Raw genomic sequence first — 20,527 nt, forward strand, 5'->3', positions numbered from 1 at the left:
GTAGGTTGCCATTTAGTTTTATTGGTTGTTTCCTTTGCTGTGCAGAAGCTTTTTATTTTGATGTAGTCCCAATAGTTTAATTTTTTATTATTTCCCTTGCCTCAGGAGACATATCTACAAAAATGTTGCTACAGCTGACGTGAGAGAAATTACTGCTTGTGCTCCCTTCTAGGATTTTCATGGTTTCAGGTCTTACATTTAGGTCTTTCATTCATTTGGAATTTGTTTTTGTGTTTGGTGTAAGAAAGTGGTCCGATTTCATTCTTTTGCATGTAGCTGTCCTGTTTTCTCAACACCATTTACTGAAGAGACTGTATTTTTCCCATCGGATATTCTTTCTAGTTTTGTTGAAGATTAATTGGCTGTATAATTGTGGGTTTATTTCTGGGCTTTCTATTCTGTTCCATTGATCTATGTGTCTGTTTTTGTGCCAGTACCATACTATTTGATTACTACAGATTTGTAATATAACTTAAAGTCTAGAATTGTGATACCTGAAGTTTTGCTTTTCTTTTTAAAGACTGTTTGGCTTTACTAGGGGTCTTTTGTGGTTCCATACATATTTTAGGATTTTTTGTTCTAGTTCTATGAAATGTTGCATTTTTAAAAATCATCCTTTAGAGGATTTTTAATTTTACTTTTCACTTCTTCTTTGATCCATAGAAGTCTGTTATTGAATTTTCATATATTTAAGATTTTTATAGATCTCTTATTTTATTGATTTCTAATTAAATTCCATTCTGGTCAGAGAAAATACTTTGTGTGATTTCAGGGTTGTTGTTGTTGTTTTTACATTTATTGCAATTTATTTTATCACCCAGCATATGGTTTTATTTTGTAAATTTTCATATCACATGCCTTTGAAATGAGTGTATAATATAATAAATTATTTTTGTTGTTTAGTTCTATCAGTTGCTGAGAGAGAAGTGTCAAATTTTTCAATGAATTCTGTCAGCTTTCATTTAGCTTTTGAATCCCTGTTATTTATGATATTCATATTCATGATTGTTATGGTTTCCTGATGAATTAACCCTTTTGTCATTATAAAATGCCCTGCTTTATCTCAAGTAATACTCTCTGTCCTGAATTAACTTCATCTAATGATAAAAACACTCTTCCTTCTTATGCTTAATATTAGTAATAATAAAAGCACTCTTGCCTTCTTATGCTTAATGTTAGCATGGTATATTTTTCTATTCATTTACTCTCAATCTATCTTTATGTTTAAAAAGCATCTTTTGTAAACAACATGGTTGGCACTTAACTTTTAAAGTTCATTTTGCAAAATCTTTGTCTTTTAATTGGAGGGTGTAGTCCATTAACATTTAATATAATTATTGATATGGTTGGATATGGATATACCACTTTATTTTATTTTGTCTCTTCTATTTTTTGTTCTTTTTCTTCTTTTTGCATTAATTCAATGTATTTCAGAATTCATTTTAATTTTCCTTTTGACTTTTTAGCTATACCTTTTTGCATTACTTTTTAGCAGTTTCTAGTGATTTCAGTATAGAAACTTAACTTTTCACAGTCTATTTAGAATTAATATTATGCCACTTCATATTATGTCAAATAGATTCATTTACGTACTCCTGTCCTTTGTAGTATAGGTTGTCTTAACACCAACATAAATTATAAATCCTTTAATATACTGATATTTTTGCTTTATATTATCACATATAATATCATGTATTTTTTTTTAAGATTTTATTTATCTATTTGTCAGAGAGACAGCACAGCAGGGGGAGCAGCAGGCAGAGGAAGAAGCAGGCTCCCTGTTGAGCAAGGAGCCCAATGCAGGACTTTTTTTTTTTTTTTTTAAGATTTTATTTATTTGACAGAGAGAGGCACAGTGAGAGGGGGACACAAGCAGGGGGAGTGGTAAAGGGAGAAGCAGGCTTCCCTCTGAGCAGAGAGCCCAATGCGGGGCTCAATCCCAGGACCCTGGGATCATGACCTGAGCCAAAGGCAGACACTTAATGACTGAGCCACCCAGGCGTGCCCCCCCCACCCCGCCCAATGCAGGACTTTATTCCAGGACCCTGAGATCATGACCTGAGTTGAAGGCAGATGCTTAACCAACTGAGCCACCCAGGCGTCCCTATCACATGTATCTTAAAGAATTTAAGAGGGAAAATAATTTTTTTCCTAGTATTCTATTTCCTAGATATATTTACCATTTCCAGTATTCTTCATTTCTTCCTGAAGATAAGAGTTTACTACTGGTATCATTTCCTTAGCATTTGTTATAGTCTAGGTCTGCTAACAACGAATTCTCTTAGTTTTCTTTAATCTAAAAATGTCTTTATTTTTGCCTTCTTGGGTTTGCTTGTTTGTTGTTTGTTTTTCTTAGAGAGGGAGGGGCTGAAGGAGAAGGAGAGAGAGAATCTTAAGAGGCTCCATGGCTAGCATGGAGCTCAACGCAGAGCTTGATCTCACAACCCTGAGATCATGACCTGATTCAAAGTCAAGAGTCAGGGGGCACCCAGGTGGCTCAGTCGGTTAAGCGTCTGCTTTCAGCTGGAATCATGATCCCAGGGTCATGGGATTGAGCCCCGCATCGGGCTCCCTGCTCAGCAGGAAGCCTGCTTCTCCCTCTCCCGCTCCCCCTGCTTGTTTTCCCTCTCTCACTGTGTCTCTCTGTCAAATAAATAAATAAATAAAAATAAAAATTAAAAAAAAGTCAAGAGTCAGAGCCTTAACCAACTGAGCCACCCAAGTGCCCTATTTTGTCTTCTTTTTGAAGAATATTATCACTGGGTACATAATTCTCAGTTGGCTGATTTTTTTTTTAAGTATAAATAAAATATAAATCCAGATAAAAGACAAGTAACAAACTAGAAAGTTATCTGATATATATCCATACACACACATAGGGGTGTGTGTGTATGCGTTTATGACAAATGAAAATAAAAGGAACACTCAATGACAACATGGACAAACATGAACAAGCAGTTCACAAGAGAAATAACTAGTACACATATATAATATTGTTCCTTTTTTTTTTTTTTAAGATTTTATTTATTTATTTGACAGCAGCAGAGGGAGAGGGAGAAGCAGAGTCCCCACTGAGCAGGGAGCCCAATGCGGGGCTCAATCCCAGGGTCCTGGGATCATGACCTGAGCCAAAGACAGACACTTGACCGACGGAGCCACCTAGGCACCCCTTGACATTTTATTAAACGAAAAAAACAAAATAAAACATTGTACTGTTATTTCATATGTGTACACTTATAGTGAGTATTAAATCAGAAAAGGTAAGGAGGGAAAAGAGGAGAGGGCAGAACACAGCAAAAATTATCCAAAACTTGAATTCAAAGTTGTTTGGGTCCTGTTATAGGTTTTTTACTTTGAATATATCTGGACCTAAAAGTTACTAATATGTGGAAATACATCCCATTTCTGCTGACACCCGGAGCAGGAGATATCATACAATTTTTCAAGAACCCACTTGTGCTCCTTTATAAGCAAACAAACACTGCTAATTTTTTGTTTAATAGGAACATACAGCTTAGGAGGTTAAACAAACAAAAATGTGGTGACATAATCTAAGCAAGTCCTCAAAGTCCTAGTTATATACTTGATAATGTGCTATTTCTCACTTTAATAAATCTGGTGGAAGCATCTCTATTACCCTTAGAAAATAGTGAACAGTCAGGGTCAGTGAAAAGTTAGAACTGCCCTAAGACAACTTTTTTCATTTCTATAAGCAAGAATTTAATATCTATCTGTATACTACTAAGGCCTTAGGAAAAGAACTAATTTCAGTAAATTGGTAAATCTCTTTGTCTTAAACAGAATTAAATTTTGTGTTGATTACTACACAAACAAATGGATGTGTCTATGTTTCAGTAAAACTTCATTAATAAAAATAGGAGGGTGGCTGTAGTTTGCCATCCCTGCTATAGAGCCTAAAAACCATTGTTGTCATGAGTCTGGTGAAATTTTGGATATGATGCCTTAATCCCAAAGGCGATAAGCATAATGTTTATTTGAAGTTTCCTAATGCTTGGCTTGTGTTTTTCATAAAAGGTTTGCCGGAGAAAGTTGAAGGCTACTCTGCCATGATAACCTAATTAAAGTCTACTGAGTAACTTGGATTTTGAGGAATTGAGATTAGCAAAAGCAAGTTAGTTATAAAGAAATAAAAAGTGATTTGTAGGAATTTGAGAGGAAATTTATTAGAATAGCAGAGGCTTCAAAATATTGGAATGGGTGTTGAGAAAAAGTTATATAATATTATCAAGTTTAGAATATTAGAATCATCACTTGAGATGATTTAGGTATTGTTCTATCTGATTTCAAGAAAATTTTTCCCATGATTCTTTTATTAAGAAGAATATTTATAATTCAGGTAAAAGGAGTTTAGATAATATAATTGATCAGGTTCTTAAGTAATCTCATCAGTCATTTGGATGTTGTATACACATTATAATCTACCTCCCCAAACCCTGTTCTTCCTAATTTCCATAACACTCTCTCTCAGAAGCTGAGTGCTATAAAAAATTTGATTGTGTATATCAAAACCGTGATTTTCCTTGGACTCATATTTTAAAAAATAATGTCTTTTTTCTGGAATTACCAGATCATCCATTTAAAATGAGTCAACAGGGACACCTGGGTAGCTCAGTCAGTTGGGCACCTGACTCTTGGTTCTGGCTCAGGTCATGATCTCATGGGTCATGCAATAGAGGCCCCCGTTGGATCTGCCCTCAGTGTGGAGTCTGCTTGAAGATTCTCAACCTCTGCCTCTCCCACCGCTCATGAGTGTGCTCTCTCTCTCTCTCAAATAATTAAATAAATCTTTAAAAATAAAATAAAATGAGACAACAGTAGAAAGCAAAGCTTGGTAATAGATAACAGTAGGATTGGATTACTAATAGAGTTGCTTACCTAGCTTTACTTTCTCTGCCCTATGTTGCCTCTTCTGGAAGGCACTGCCAGAAGCTATGTACTGCTAATTTTATCTTTAAAAAAAGAATATCTTCATGTTTGGAGCAGAAGGTGGGGTGGCTTGCCTTGTGTGTCCCTCGTAAGCCCAGCTTCCTAATATTCCCTCCTAATACAGAATACCTAGGCAGGATACTTAGAAAACTTTACTTAAAATGACCTTACAGTTCTGCATTTGCAAATCCTTTATGTCCTGTTTGTGAAATCGGTTCCTTGTTCTTGTAATTAGTGTAGTTTTGGAAGTGTAGGAATTAAGTTGCAGAAATGAAGAAATATCTTTTGTGTTGCTGTTCCTTACTATCTACATGTTGAAACGAAGTAAAATGGTAAAAATTCAGAAGAACTTTCTGAACATGTTTGCCTGATTTAAAAGAATTCTCCCTTTATCTGAAAGTTTAGAATTCTAACCTTTCAAGTAGTTGTTATTCTCTGCTGTTAGCTAAATGTATATTACAAATATCTCAGTTTTTCATTGTATGTGGTGATTAGCTAGTAGTTAACATCAGTTTTTTCTCTACTGTATGTATGATTTTCGAGGATAACTCAGTGGTCTCTATGAGACCAACCAGATCCTTGTCCAAAATTGATTTTTTTTTATTTCATTATGTTAATCACCATACATTACATCATTAGTTTTTGATGTAGTATTCCATGATTCACTGTTTGAATATAACACCCAGTGCTCCATTCAGTACGTGCCCTCTTTAATACCCATCACCAGGCTAACCCATCCCCCCACCCCCTCCCCTCTAGAACCCTCAGTTTGTTTTTCAGAGTCCATAGTCTCTCATGGTTCGTCTACCTCTCCAATTTCCCCCCTTCATGTTTCCCTTCCTACTGTCTTCTTCTTTTTTTTTTAATATAATATATTATTTGTTTCAGAGGTACAGGTCTGTGATTCAACAGTCTTACACAATTCACAGCGCTCACCATAGCACATACCCTCCCCAATGTGCATCACCCAGCCACCCCATCCCTCCCACCCCCCACCACTCCAGCAACCCTGTTTGTTTCCTGAGATTAAGAATTCCTCATATCAGTGAGATCATATGATATACATATTTCTCTGATTGACTTATTTTGCTCAGCATAATACCCTCCAGTTCCATCCACGTTGTTGCAAATGGCAAGATTTCATTCCGTTTGATGGCTGCATAATATTCCATTGTATATAGATATACCACATCTTCTTTATCCATTCATCTGTAGATGGACGTCTTGGCTCTTTCTATAGTTTGGCTATTGTGGACATTGCTGCTATAAACAGCGGGGTGCACGTACCCCTTTAGGTCCCTACATTTGTATCTTTGGGGTAAATACCCAGTAGTGCAATTGCTGGTTCGTACGGTAGCTCTATTTTCAACTTTTTGAGGAACCTCCATACTGTTTTCCAGAGTGGCTGCACCAGCTTGCATTCCCACCAACGGTGTAGGAGGGTTCCCCTTTCTCCGCATCCCCGCCAACATCTGTCATTTCCTGACTTGTTAATTTTAGCCATCCTGACTGGTGTGAGGTGGTATCTCATTGAGGTTTTGATTTGGATTTCCCTGATGCCAAGCAATGTTGAGCACTTTTTCATGTGTCTGTTGGCCATTTGGATGTCTTCTTTGGAAAAATGTCTATTCATGTCTTCTGCCCATTTCTTGATTGGATTCTTTGTTCTTTGGGTGTTGAGTTTGATAAGTTCTTTATAGATTTTGGATACTAGCCCTTTATCTGATATGTCATTTGCAAATATCTTCTCCCATTCTGTAGGTTGTCTTTTGATTTTGTCAACTGTCTCTTTTGCTATGCAAAAGCTTTTTATCTTGATGAAGTACCAATAGTTCATTTTTGCCCTTGCTTCCCTTGCCTTTGGCAATGTTTCTAGGAAGAAGTTGCTGCAGCTGAGGTTGAAGAGGTTGCTGCCTGTGTTCTCCTCTAGGATTTTGATGGACTCCTGTCTCACGTTTAGGTCTTTCAACCATTTGGAGTCTATTTTAGTGTGTGGTGTAAGGAAATGGTCCAGTTTCATTCATTCTTCTGCCTGTGGCTGTCCAATTTTCCCAACACCATTTGTTGAAGAGACTGTCTTTTTTCCATTGGACAGTCTTTCCTGCTATGTTGAAGATTAGTTGACCATAGAGTTGAGGGTCCATTTCTGGGCTCTCTATTCTGTTCCATTGATCTATGTGTCTGTTTCTGTGCCAGTACCATACTGTCTTGATGATGACAGCTTTCTAATAGAGCTGGAAGTCCGGAATTGTGATGCCACTGGCTTTGGTTTTCTTTTTCAACATTCCTCTGGCTATTTGGGGTCTTTTCTGGTTCCATACAAATTTTAGGATTATTTGTTCCATTTCTTTGAAAAAAGTGGATGGTATTTTGATAGGGATTGCTTTAAATGTGTAGATTGCTCTAGGTAGCATTGATATCTTCACAATATTTGTTCTTCCAATTCATGAGCATGGAACATTTTTCCATTTCTTTGTGTCTTCCTCAATTTCTTTCATGAGTATTTTATAGTTTTCTGAGTACAGATTCTTTGCCTCTTTGGTTAGATTTATTCTTAGGTATCTTATGGTTTTGGGTGCAATTGTAAATGGGATCGAGTCCTTAATTTCTCATTCTTCTGTCTTGTTGTTGGTGTATAGAAATGCCACTGACTTCTGTGCATTGATTTTATATCCTGCCACTTTACTGAATTCCTGTATGAGTTCTAGCAGTTTTGGGGTTTGGGTTTTCCACATGAAGTATCATATCATCTGCAAAGAGTGAAAGTTTGACTTGTTACCGATTTGGATGCCTTTCTTTCTTTCTTTCTTTCTTTCTTTCTTTCTTTCTTTCTTTCTTTCTTTCTTTCTTTCTTTCCTTTCTTTCCTTTCTTTCTTTCTTTCTTTCTTTCTTTCTTTCTTTCTTTCTTTCTTTCTTTCTTTCTTTCTTTTCTCCTTTCTTTCTCCTTTCTTTCTCCTTTCTTTTCTTCTTTCTTTCTTTCTTTCCTTTCCTTTCCTTTCCTTTCTTTCTTTCTTTTCTTTCTTTCTTCTTTCTTCTCTTTCTTTCTTTCTTTCTTTCTTTTCTTTCTTTCTTTCTTTCTTCCTTCTCTTTCCTTTCCTTCTTTCCTTCTTTCTTTCTTTCCTTCCTTCCTTCCTTCTCTTTCTTTCTTTCTTTCTTTCTTTCTTTCTTTCTTTCTTTCTTTCTTTCTTTCTTCTCTTTCTTTTTTTTTAAGATTTTATTTATTTCTTTGACAGAGAGGGACACAGTGAGAGAAGGAACACAAGCAGGGGGAGTGGGAGAGGGAGAAGCAGACCTCCTATGGAGCAGGGAGCCCGATGCAGGGCTCGATCCCAGGACCCTGGGATCATGACCTGAGCTGAAGACAGACGCTTAACGACTGAGCCACCCAGGCGCCCGTGCCTTTATTTCTTTTTGTTGTCTGATTGCTGTGGCTAGGACTTCTAGTCCTATGTTGAATAGCAGTGGTGATAGTGGACATCCCTGCTGTGTTCCTGACCTTAGGAGGAAAGCTCTCAGGTTTTCCCCATTGCGAATGATATTCTCTGTGGGTTTTTCATAGATGGCTTTTGTGATATTGAGGTATGTACCCTCTATCCCTATACTCTGAAGAGTTTTAATCAAGAGAGGATGCAGTACTTTGTCAAATGCTTTTTCTGCATCTATTGAGAGGATCATATGGTTCTTACTCTTTCTTTTGTTAATGTATTGTATCACATTGATTGATTTGCGGATGTTGAACCAACCTTGCAGCCCAGGGGTAAATCCCACTTGGTCGTGGTGAATAATCCTTTTAATGTACTCTTGGGTCCTATTGCCTAGTATTTTGGATGAGAATTTTTGCATCCATGTTCATCAGGGATATTGGTCTGTAATTCTCCTTTTTGATGGGGTCTTTGTCTGGTTTTGGGATCAAGGTAATGGTGGCCTCATAAAACGAGTTTGGAAGTTTTCTTTCCATTTCTATTTTTTGGAACAGTTTCAGAAGAATAGGTATTAAGTCTTCTTGAAATGTTTGGTAGAATTCCCCTGGGAAGCCATCTGGCCCTGGACTTTTGTTTGTTGGGAGATTTTTGATGACTGCTTCAATTTCCTTAGTGGTTACAGGTCTGTTCAGGTTTTCTATTTCTTCCTGGTTCAGTTTGGGTAGTTACACATCTCTAGGAATGCATCCATTTCTTCCAGATTATCTAATTTGCTGGCATATAGTTGCTCATAATATGTTCTTATAATTGTTTGTATTTCTTTGGTGTTGGTTGTGATCTCTCCTCTTTCATTCATGATTTTATTTATTTGGGTCATTTCTCTTTTCTTTTTGATAAGTCTGGCCAGGGGTTTATCAATCTTACTAATTCTTTCAAAGAACCAGCTCCTAGTTTCGTTGATCTGTTCTACTGTTCTTTTGGTTTCTATTTCATTGATTTCTGCTCTGATCTTTACTATTTCTCTTCTCCTGCTGGGTTTAGGCTTTATTTGCTGTTCTCTCTCCAGCTCCTTTAGGTGTAGGGTTAGGTTGTGTATTTGAGACCTTTCTTGTTTCTTGAGAAAGACTTGTATTGCTCTATACTTTCCTCTTAGGACTGCCTTTGCTTCATCCCAAAGATTTTGAACAGTTGTGTTTTCATTTTCATTTGTTTCCATGAATTCTTTAAATTATTCTTTAATTTCCTGGTTGACCCATTCATTCTTTAGTAGGATGCTCTGTAGCATCCATGTATTTGAGTTCTTTCCGACTTTCCTCTTGTGATTGAGTTCTAGTTTCAAAGCATTGTGGTCTGAAAATAGGCAGGGAATGATCCCATTCTTTCGGTACCGGTTGAGACCTGATTTGTGACCTAGGATGTGATCTATTCTGGAGAATGTTCCATGGGCACTAGAAAAGAATGTGTATTCGGTTGCTTTGGGATGGAATGTTCTGAATATAAATATGAAGTCCATTTGGTCCAGTGTGTCATTTAGAGTCTTTATTTCCTTGTTGATCTTTTGCTTAGATGATCTGTCCATTTCAGTGAGGGGGATGTTAAAGTCCCCTACTGTTATTGTATTGTTGTCGATGTGTTTCTTTTCTTTTGTTATTAATTGGCTTATATAATTGGCTGCTCCCATGTTAGGGGCATACATATTTACAATTGTTAGATCTTCTTGTTGGATAGACCCTTTAGTATGATATAGTATCCTTCCTCATCTCTTATTATAGCCTTTGGTTTAAAATCTAGTTTGTCTGAAATAAGGATTGACACCCCAGCTATCTTTTGGTGTCCATTAGCATGGTAAATGGTTTTCCACCCCCTCACTTTCAATCTGGGGGTGTCTTTGCGTCTAAAATGAGTCTCTTGCAGACAGCATATGGATGGGTCTTGTTTTTTTATCCAATCTGATAGCCTGTGTCTTTTGATTGGGGCATTTAGCCCATTTGCATTCAGGGTAACTATTGAAAGAGATGAATTTAGTGCCATTGTATTGCCTGTAAGATGACTGTTACTGTATATTGTTTCTGTTCCTTTCTGGTCTATGTTGCTTTTAGGCTCTCTGTTTGCTTAGAGGACCCCGTTAAAGATTTCTTGTAGGGCTGGTTTCGTGTTTGCAAATTCCTTTAGTTTTTGTTTGTCCTGGAAGCTTTTTATCTCTCCTTCAATTTTCAATGACAGCCTAGCTGGATAGAGTATTCTTGGCTGCATATTTTTCTCATTTAGTGCTCTGAATATATCCTGCCAGTCCTTTCTGGCCTGCCAGGTCTCTGTGGATAGGTTCTTTGCCAAACTAATGTTTCTACCATTGTAGATTACAGACCTCTTCTCCCGAGCTGCTTTCAGGATTTTCTCCTTGTTTCTGAGACTCGTAAGTTTTACTATTAGATGTCGGGGTGTTGACCTATTTTTATTGATTTTTGAGGGGCATTCTCTGTGCCTCCTGGATTTTGATGCCTGTTTCCTTCCCCAAATTAGGGAAGTTCTCTGCTATAATTTGCTCCAATATACCTTCTGCCCGTCTCTCTCTTTCTTCTTCTTCTGGGATCCCAATTATTCTAATATTGTTTCATCTTATGGTATCACTTATCTCTCAAATTCTGCCCTCGTGATCCAGTAGTTTATCTCTCATTTTCTCAGCTTCTTTGTTCCCCGTCATTTGGTCTTCTATATCACTGATTCTGTCTTCTGCCTTATTTTCCTAGCAGTTAAAGCCTCCATTTTTTATTACACCTCATTAATTGCGTTTTTTATTTCGACTTGGTTAGATTTTAGTTCTTTTATTTCTCCAGAAAGGGTTTCTCTAGTATCTTCCATGCTTTTTTCAAGCCCAGCTAGTGTCTGTATAATCATCATTCTGAACTCTAGTTCCGACGTCTTACTAATGTCTGTATTGATTAGGTCCCTGGCAGTCGGTACTGCCTCTTGTTCTTTTTTTTGAGGTGATTTTTTTCTGTCTTGTCATTTTGTCCAGAGGAGAATAGATGAATGAGAGAACAAAATGCTAACGGTAAAAACGACCCCAGAAAAATATACACTAAACAAATCAGAAGAGACCCGAAACCAGGGGGGAAGAAAGGGAAAAAAAGAAAAAAGAAAAAGAAAGAGATTAAAAAAAAAAGAATATGATCAAATATGATCAGGCTGGTGCATAGATCAGTTCCACACACTAGATTTTGGGTGTATTTTGGTCTGTTAGAAGAAAGTGCCTCCCAAAATTTTAAAGAAAGAAAAGCTTATATATGTACAAAAATAAAGGTAAATACAATGAAGGGATGGAATATGACTGTAAAGATGAAAATTATAAAAGATTTTATAAAAGGAATTGATAAGTTGGTTGAAAAAAGAAAGAAGAGAAATTTTAAGAAAAAAGGGAGAAAGTGTGATCAGGCAGGAGACTAGAACAAAGCCATACACTAGAGATTTAGGGTATATTTTGGTCTGTTAGAAGAAACTGTATCTCAAAATTTTAAAGAGAGAACAACTTATATATATATACCAACAATAACGTTAACTACTATAAAGGGATAGAATATAACTCTAAAAATGAAAAATAAAAAAGATTTAAAGAAAAGGGATTGATAAGATGTTGGTTGAAAAGGGGGAAAAGAAAAATTCAAAAAAGAAAAAGGAAAAAAGAAAATAAAAAAAATTAACTTTGAAAGCCTAAAGAATCAGGGGGGAAAAAGCTATGAATTCTATGTGCTGTATTCCCCTAGTGCTGGAGTTCTGCCATTCTCATTGATCGGTAAACTTGGTCTTGGCTGGCTGTTCTTGCTGATCTTCTGGGGGAGGGACCTGTTGCCATGGTTCCCAAATGTCTTTGCCGGAAGTGGAATTACCCCGCCCTTGCCGGGTCTGGGCTATGTAATCTGCTCGGGTTTGCTTTCGGGAGCTTTTGTTCCCTGCAAGCTTTCCGTAGAGCTTTGGAGGACGAGAATGAAAATAGCGGCCTCCCAATCTCCCCCCGGAGGAGCCAAGGACTCAGGGCCCCACTCCTCAGTGAGCCCCCACAGAAAAGCAGTCAATCACTCCCGTCTACCCTGTCTACAGCCACACTCCGTGCTCACCCAGCCTGTGACCAAGCGTTTCTATTTCTGACACACGACCCTGGGTGGATTCTCCAAACCCAGCAGATTCCTGCGGTGTGCTCCCGCGCCTCTCCTCCCGGGGGAGGAAGGGGTGTCTGCCACTTGTTGGGTCCCTGCTGGAAGAGCAGTGGCCTGACTGTGCTGTAGATCACGGTTTATGGCAACCCCGAGCTGAGAGCCCACTCCTTGGCTCCGTCTTTGTAGCTGGCTTCCCTACTCTGATACCTGGGAGCTCTGCTGCACTCAGGCAGCCCCGGTCTTTCTGTGACCCTGAGAGTCCTGAGACCACACTGTCACACTGAGGGTTCCACCCCCCCACCCCCCTCACCCAACCCCCGCTTAGCCACTGGTGTGACGTCCCTCAGCGGAACAGACTTCTAAAAATTCTGATTTTGTTCTCCACTGCTCTATCTCTTGTCAGTAGTCGCTGACAGAGGCCCCCTCCCCCCACCGTCTTTCTTCCTGAATATCGCCTCGGATTCACTTCTCCACACGCCCTACCTTCCAGAAAGTGGTCACTCTTCTTTTCAGACAGTTGTTGCTATTCTTTTCTTTGATCTCCTTTTTAGTTCGTAGGTGTTCAGAATGGTTTGATCCCTATCTAGCTGAATTCCTGGGACCAGACATAATTTAGGTCTCTTCCTCCTCTGCCATCTTGCCAAAATTGTGATGTTAGAAAGCTCTCTGTGAGTCCACTTATTCCAAACACTAGCTGGACTGATAATTTCTGTTCACTTCTTAATCGCCCTCTAATGCATATTTCCCTTAAGGCTTTTTCTGAGAGCTATAGAATTTCTCCATTATGTGAATTTCCAAAAAATGAAATTTTGTAGAGGAAGTCTTAATTTGACTCTTGATAATTAATTTTTAGTTCCAAGCATTTGCTACATAGCTTTTCAAATATCAGTTTTGCTTTCTCTTTTGAAAACATATCTTGAGTTTTATTTTATTTTATTTTATTTTTTTGACAGTCTCCAAGGGGGATGGGCCATTATCAGAGCTCAAGACTGATAACATGAGGATGTAATTACTCAGTGGCTTGTGATAAAATTATTTAGCTATTATTTCCCATTGGCTTGGGGGGAGAAGTGAAAAGTAGTGTTTATTAGCCTCATGAAAATCTTGTGGGTTTTTTTCCCCCTAGAGAAAGCAAGAAATCAAACTAATGTTTCAAATATTTTACTTTGTTCGACCTGGGATAATACGCACATTGTGTAGTCCACATTTTTTTAATCATAATATATTTTTACTTGGCTTCTTTTAGGTTGCATTAAGAGGTTATTTATGAGGAGTTTCTGTTGATAATTGAGGAGAGAGAGATTCGTCTTTGCCCAACTATTCTATGTCATTTATCACTAATGGCTTAATTCCCCAGTGTTTACTTTTGAACTTAAGAATTAAATAAAGTGGGTCCAATAAAGGCAATTTTCAGTATAGATTACAGATAATTATTATAAATTATCTTGGGGCCAAATTTTAATCAGTTTATTCAAGTTGCCTTGTTTAGGGTCATGTAAAAATTTGAAGAAAAATGTTTAGTATACAAATGTTTTCTCTTCACATTTTATTAAAAGTTTAATATAATTTTTGGCATTGTTTTCACCACACTCCCTAATTTGTTTCACTTTGAAGTAGTAAAGTTCCTGATAAAATATGCTTTTTAAGAGACCTTTCTAAAAAAATATGCTTTGGCCTTCCCAGGGCAGTCAGACAGAATATTAAATTAAATATTCAGTTGCCATGGTTGAGGAGGAAGAAGCTACTTAGTGCTGACTCTTCAACATCATTCTCTTCTTTATCTCTGACTTGGTCAGTTTTCCCTTGAACTTGAACTGTTGGCTTTTTGAAAACTGGGGTCAATGATGACAGAGATTTGAGTTTCAAATCAGCACCACTTTAATTAATTATGATTTTCTTCTCCTGACTGAAAGATATCTGTTCAATTCCAGAAATTTGAAAAGAAATATTTAGATATAGGGCGCCTGGGTGGCTCAGTTGGTTAGGCGACTGCCTTCGGCTCAGGTCATGATCCTGGAGTCCCAGGATCGAGTCCCACATCAGGCTCCCTGCTCAGAAGCAGGGAGTCTGCTTCTCCCTCTGACCCTCCTCCCTCTCATGCTCTCTGTCTCTCATTCTCTCTCTCGCAAATGGATAAAATCTTAAAAAAAAAAAAAAAGAAATATTTAGATATAAACAAGCTTCACCCACTCTTTAAGTGACTCCCTTTTTCTCCATTTCTGTTTGAGAAATGCAACAAAATCTTATCTGGAGTAAGTTTTCACTATTAGCAGTAATTTTTTAGTACTACCAAATATGCTAAAAGGAGAAAATAAAAGAAGTTTTGATTTTTGTTAACTTTGCTACTACTTCTATGTGTCTGTACATGAGATAAAATTCTTTAGTAAATATTGAAATTTGATAATAAACTAAATATATCAATGGTGCTTAATAGTCTTGGCTGTCAAAGGTCCACTGTTTGTGTACTGTCCTTCCTATATATTAGGTTGCAGAGTAAGCATGTTTATCAATAAGTTATGCACGTTACTGTAGACATAGGAATATTTCATTATCTGGGTATGGATTTGTAGATTTCTGATTCTGTTTTCATTTAAAATGAAAGATGGCATAACTATGGGGAAAATACAAAACCTTGCAAGACTCTTAGTGCCTTATTCTATTGCTGAAGTAGAGTCTTTTATTTCAAGTTTATCATTTCAGTTACTACAATAAGAATGATTATATTTATGGTTTTTCTTTTTTCCTAGATTCATCCTCTGGATGTCTAAAGGCCTCAACTCATCAGGGTGCAATAGATGTTTATGTCAGCCAACTAGGGAAAGTGGAGTTGAAATCCCATGCAGGTTAGCCACGTAGAATGTTTTATTTTGATATATGGTGTACGGAAGGTTTATGTAACATCCAGGAGAGAGATGGTCAGATTATTTTATCTATACTGACATCATGAGTCAAGAAAATGTCTTCTGATAGGATTTGATTTAAAGACTGATGGCGGGGAGGCACCTGGGTAGCTCAGTCGGTTAAGTAACTGCCTTTAGCTCAGGTCATGATCTCGGGGACAGAGCCCTGCGTTGGGCTCCCTGCTCAGTGGGGAATCTCTTTCTCCCTCTCCCTCTACCCCTCCCTCCCCACCTCATGTTCTCTCTCTCTCAAATGAATAAATAAAACCTTTTAAAAAATAAAATAAAGTAAAAAATAAAATAAAATAGACTGGCCAGAGGGGCACTTGCCTGGCTCAGTTGGTGGAGCATGCAACTCTTGATCTTGGGGTTGTGAGTTTGAGCCCCACTTTGGGTATAGAGATTGCTTAAAAATAAATTCTTTAAAAAGAGAAAAAGAAAAGAATAATAAAGACTGACTGGAATACTGGCCTTCTAGACCAATGATTTTTGAAACTTTTGGAACAGATGGCCATAAAGACTCTTGTTCCCTTTGTAGTGCAAACAAAAATGTTAAAATATATTGACTGTTACTGTGGAATTATTTAGTGTTAGTGTTTGGGTTTTTCAGTTTGGTTTTATGTCTGAAATAGAATATTCTTTGGAGGGAAAATTCTCCCATACATTCTTCTGGGAGCTTTTCTACCATCCTGTAATACGACCTTCTCGAGCCATCACTCTATGGTAATTCTTTGCAATGTGTGATCCTGAAATAAAGGTATCATCAGGAAGGCCCTCTAAAGTGATTGTTGACTTAGTCTCTTGAAGTATTAAGTCTTATTATGATGTGTCTCTTTATATAATCTTATTTCTGTTACAAATAACTTATTCTAAGAATTCAAGTATTTCATTAAAACTGATATGCTTTTTAGTCATATGAAGACTGAATATATGTCTGTGTGTACATGGTGGCAAGTGGGTTGGAGACTTGGAGTAGCTTGGCCATAGGGGCTGAAGTGACCTGGGTGCAGAAAGTTAAGAATACGTAGCTCTGTTTAAAAATTTTTTTGAATAAAATCCAGAAGATCTTGCATATTGGCCAGAACAGGGCTATATATGTATAACAAGGAAAATACTTCCTTACAGAAACCAGTTATTCCTGCTGTTAGCAATTTCTTGGTCATGTTGGCTTAATAGTTTTTGTTCAACAAGGGTCTCTTGTCAGAGTGTCAAAATAAAACTACAAACACAGAGACCTAAAACAGAAGTTTTTTTATTGACACACAGATGTGATTTGATTTCTCAAGATTACATTTTTTTCGTTTAAAATAGGATAATATTGTGTTCTCACTGAATTCCTGAGAGCTTCAGTAATGCCATTCAGGATATTTTATAAGTGCCATAGAAGTCATATAATGCATTCTCTTATTATGAAGGCCCTAAGAGAAAAAATGTAAACCATTACTAATTTACTATAACTAGTAACAGAGTACAAAGTTTTTAATAAGTAGCTCTTATATGAAAGTTATTTCCTGTTTTGTATGGATGGACAAAAAAGTAAAATAAAACAAAAAACATTGTTAATTTTCATCCACATAAAATATTTTTGAGCATTATTTGGGATGTTGTTCCAGTAGCTTATTCAAATAGCATATGATGTTGCAAGATTTGATTAAGTTTATAATTTTGTGGGTTTTCCTATTGGGACTGGCATAAAGCTTAAAAATAACTGGAAACAAAAATTTCTGTCTTACTTTAGGTCTTTTAATTCTAACTACACTTAGGAACAGTAACTTTTTAAAAAGAGTAATGGAGGGGCGCCTGGGTGGCTCAGTCGTTGGGCGTCTGCCTTCGGCTCAGGTCATGATCCCGGGGTCCTGGGATCAAGCCCCACATCAGGCTCCCTGCCCTGCCAGAAGCCTGCTTCCCCCTCTCCCACTCCCCCTGCTTGCGTTCCCTCTCTCAATGTGTCTCTCTCTCTCTGTCAAATAAATAAATGAAAATCTTTAAAAAAAAGAACAAGAATGACCCATTTAAAAAAAAAAGAGAGTAATGGAAAATTATTCAGGATTCTGTTGCTTAATGGTTAGTATAGACATCTAGAATCCTTTCCAGCTCTGCCCCTGTCTTGCTGTAGGATTTGGGAGCCAACCACTTGAGTCTCTTAGATGTTCTCCATTTTGCCATGTGAAAAAGAATGTTGCATGCTTGTTTTCTCTCTTCCTATGAGTTAACCTTATTAATTCTTTCAAAAAGGCTTTATTTAGGCTTAAGAGTCAGACCTGCATCTGAGTACTGACTCTTCCATTTAAAATTTGTCCTTGATGAAACCAATGATCTTAATATAGTATGTCTTCAGTAAATGGTATAGTTAGTATCAGTTCACATTTTAATGTAAAAAAATGGTATTGATGTCAGTAACCATAAAAACAGTTTAGGAAGTGAAAGAGGTTGAAGATGTAGCAAGAGCCCTTCTTTCTAAAAAAGATAGTTAAGGATGGGACCTTTGGGAAAGTTTTCAAGTCATGAAAATTCTTTCACAGACAGTAATGGAGTTTCAGTAGTGACAACTTGTTTTTTAAGGATATGGAGAGAGATGAGGATAGAAGTAGTTGCATTGCTTAACATTTTTAAAGCTCTTACAGATTTAACATCTCTTTCTCATTTAAGAACAGAAAAAAAGGGGCGCCTGGGTGGCTCAGTTGGTTAAGCGACTGCCTTCGGCTCAGGTCATGATCCTGGAGTCCCGGGATCGAGTCCCGCATCGGGCTCCCTGCTCCGGGGGGAGTCTGCTTCTCCCTCGCTCTCATGTGCTCTCTCTCTCTCATTCTCTTCTCTCAAATAAATAAAATCTTAAAAAAAAAAAAAAAGAACAGAAAAAAAGTATTCATAAAATTACCATATTTGATGTATTTGGAGGTAAAAAGTCCTACAGAAAAGTTTTAAAAATCTATTTTTTTCTTCTTTTTAAAGTATGTTTGGTAGAGGGGCGCCTGGGTGGCTCAGTCGTTAAGCGTCTGCCTTCGGCTCAGGTAATGATCCCAGGGTCCTGAGATTGAGCCCCGCATCAGGCTCCCTGCTCCGCGGGAAGCCTGCTTCTCCCTCTTCCACTCCCCTGCTTGTGTTCCCTCTCTTGCTGTCTCTGTCAAATAAATCTTAAAAAAAGAAAAAAGAAAGTATGTTTGGTAGAAAAACATGCATCTTCTATTCATTCTGAAATTTTCCAGGTTTTTTTTTCCCCCAGAATCCCTCATATCTGTTGTTATAGGGAATCTCCTGCCAGTAGTTTACCTTTAAAACCTGAAAAGCAGTTTGTTTTATAAATAAAATAACCCAGTTGTAGTGATAAGCTTCGTTCTCCCCCACCCTTTTTGAGGGGTAATTATGAGAGTTTATCAGTTTTACCCCAGACTTTCTAGCTCCAGGTAGGAAGGCGGAGAAGATAAGAAATTAGGGGAACTTGGGCTGATGTTAACCAAACTAAAAGACAAACAATGACCCATAAATACGTGCATTTTAAAAGGAATCTTTACAACATTCACAATGAAAGTCCTCCTGACCACCTTTGTCCACAGAGGAAATCCGCTTAACGTTCTATGGCCAGGGCCTCTTACTTTATTTGATATATGAGAAACAAAGAAAGAAAAACTTCTGAAACAGGAGTGTGTTGGTGAGTTTGCACTGCAACCTACGTAGTTGTTTTGGAAAATTATTTGTTAGCTAACAGAGTACTTTTTCTTGTTTCCTCCTTTAGAAGCTTAAATTACTGTAAGATTGTAGTGGAAATAAACCTGAATGTCTTGTTTCAGGTATCCAAAAGACTGTAATCCATTGAAATTAGTTACTTGAAATTCACATGTTCCCCTTTTTTAATTATTATTTCTCACAACCACCCCTCCCTCCCCAGCACACATGCACAAGGTACAACTAAAAGCCAAGAGCTTAGGATTCCAGTTGTGTCATAGTGATCAGTGAAATCACAAGTCCTATAATATGATGAAGGAGCAGTGTGAAATACCACAGTGGTTAAGAACATGGGCTCTGTTGTCATTGAAGTGAAGCTAGATTCCAACACTAGTGCTAGTGGGAACTTGAGCAAGTTCTCATTTTAAAATTGGGATTATAATAATACCTCATAAAGTCAATACATAGATTAAAAGAGATAATCTAATTAAGCTGTCTTACTCTCAGTAAATGCTCAATTAATGGTAAATATTATCTACAAGCTACATGTGTAGTAAACTCCTCACTTTTCTGATATTGGATAAGCTGACTAGGGCTATTGGCAAAAGAAGTTCATAATATTCTAATGACTCATGCCTTGACAGAAGTTACTGTGAATGCCTTGGAAGTAAGGAGAAGACAGTGCCATTTATAAATATTTTTTTAAAGATTTTTTATTTATTCATTTGAGAGAGAGAGAGAAAGCGAGTACAGTCAGGGGGTTAGGGTTGGAGAGAGAGGGAGAAGCAGACTCCTGGCTGAGCAGGGAACCTGATGTGGGGCTTAATCCCAGGACCCCGGGATCATGACCTGAGCTAAAGGCAGATGCTTAACCGACTGAGCCACCCAGGTGCCCTGCACTGCTGGATAAATAAAGTGTGCTAAGGAGTAAAGACAGTGTTCTAGGAGCAATCCTACCCTTTCAATCATCTTTTAAGTAGCCCCTGGTACTTTTGATTTCCTTGCATTAATAAACTTTTTAAAATTTATTATAGGCTCTATTCTTGTCAAGGTCACATCTTCTCTTCAAGCTCATTTACAGCTATCAGGGAAAGAGGTTGATGTGAACTCAGAAGTCCATGTTCAAGAAATGACTGAAGTTCACAAAGATGATGGTGTAATAATTACTGGTAAGGGTGCTGCATTTTGCTATGTAAGATAAATAGTCATCATCCATATGTAAGTAGAAATATGGTATACTTAACTGCAGTTTTACTCTTTTATTCTTTTCCATTGTCACATTTTGGTGTTTGACACTCTTCTTCTAACTGCTTAGCACAATGTAGACATTTCGTTTGAAACACTCACCAAGATGGCATTGGATAAAATCAATTTAAAAATTTTTCTATCTCGGGCGCCTGGGTGGCTCAGTCGTTAAGCGTCTGCCTTCGGCTCAGGTCATGAT

The 20,527-nt window shown here is 37.5% G+C and overlaps 1 protein-coding gene across 6 annotated transcripts in view; it reads left to right on the forward strand.

Annotated features, from left to right (window-relative positions):
* Positions 1-20,527, forward strand: part of FAM185A (family with sequence similarity 185 member A) — a 91,239-nt gene that overhangs the window by 34,872 nt on the left and 35,840 nt on the right. For 2 of the 6 annotated variants that reach the window (XM_045864834.3, XM_045864835.3), the window contains 2 exons: positions 15,268-15,363; positions 20,118-20,252. The exons of 2 other annotated variants lie outside the window; for them this stretch is intronic. In XM_045864834.3, the coding sequence (XP_045720790.1) occupies positions 15,268-15,363; positions 20,118-20,252 (231 nt within the window). The remainder of the gene's footprint in view (positions 1-15,267; positions 15,364-20,117; positions 20,253-20,527) is intronic. 2 more of the 6 variants (XM_045864836.3, XM_064575387.1) reach the window with 2 other exon arrangements.

This window comes from Mirounga angustirostris, unplaced genomic scaffold, assembly GCF_029215605.1.
Source record: "Mirounga angustirostris isolate CCGP_5_RB_7025 unplaced genomic scaffold, mMirAng1.0.hap1 SCAF_12, whole genome shotgun sequence".
Lineage (NCBI taxonomy): Eukaryota > Metazoa > Chordata > Mammalia > Carnivora > Phocidae > Mirounga > Mirounga angustirostris.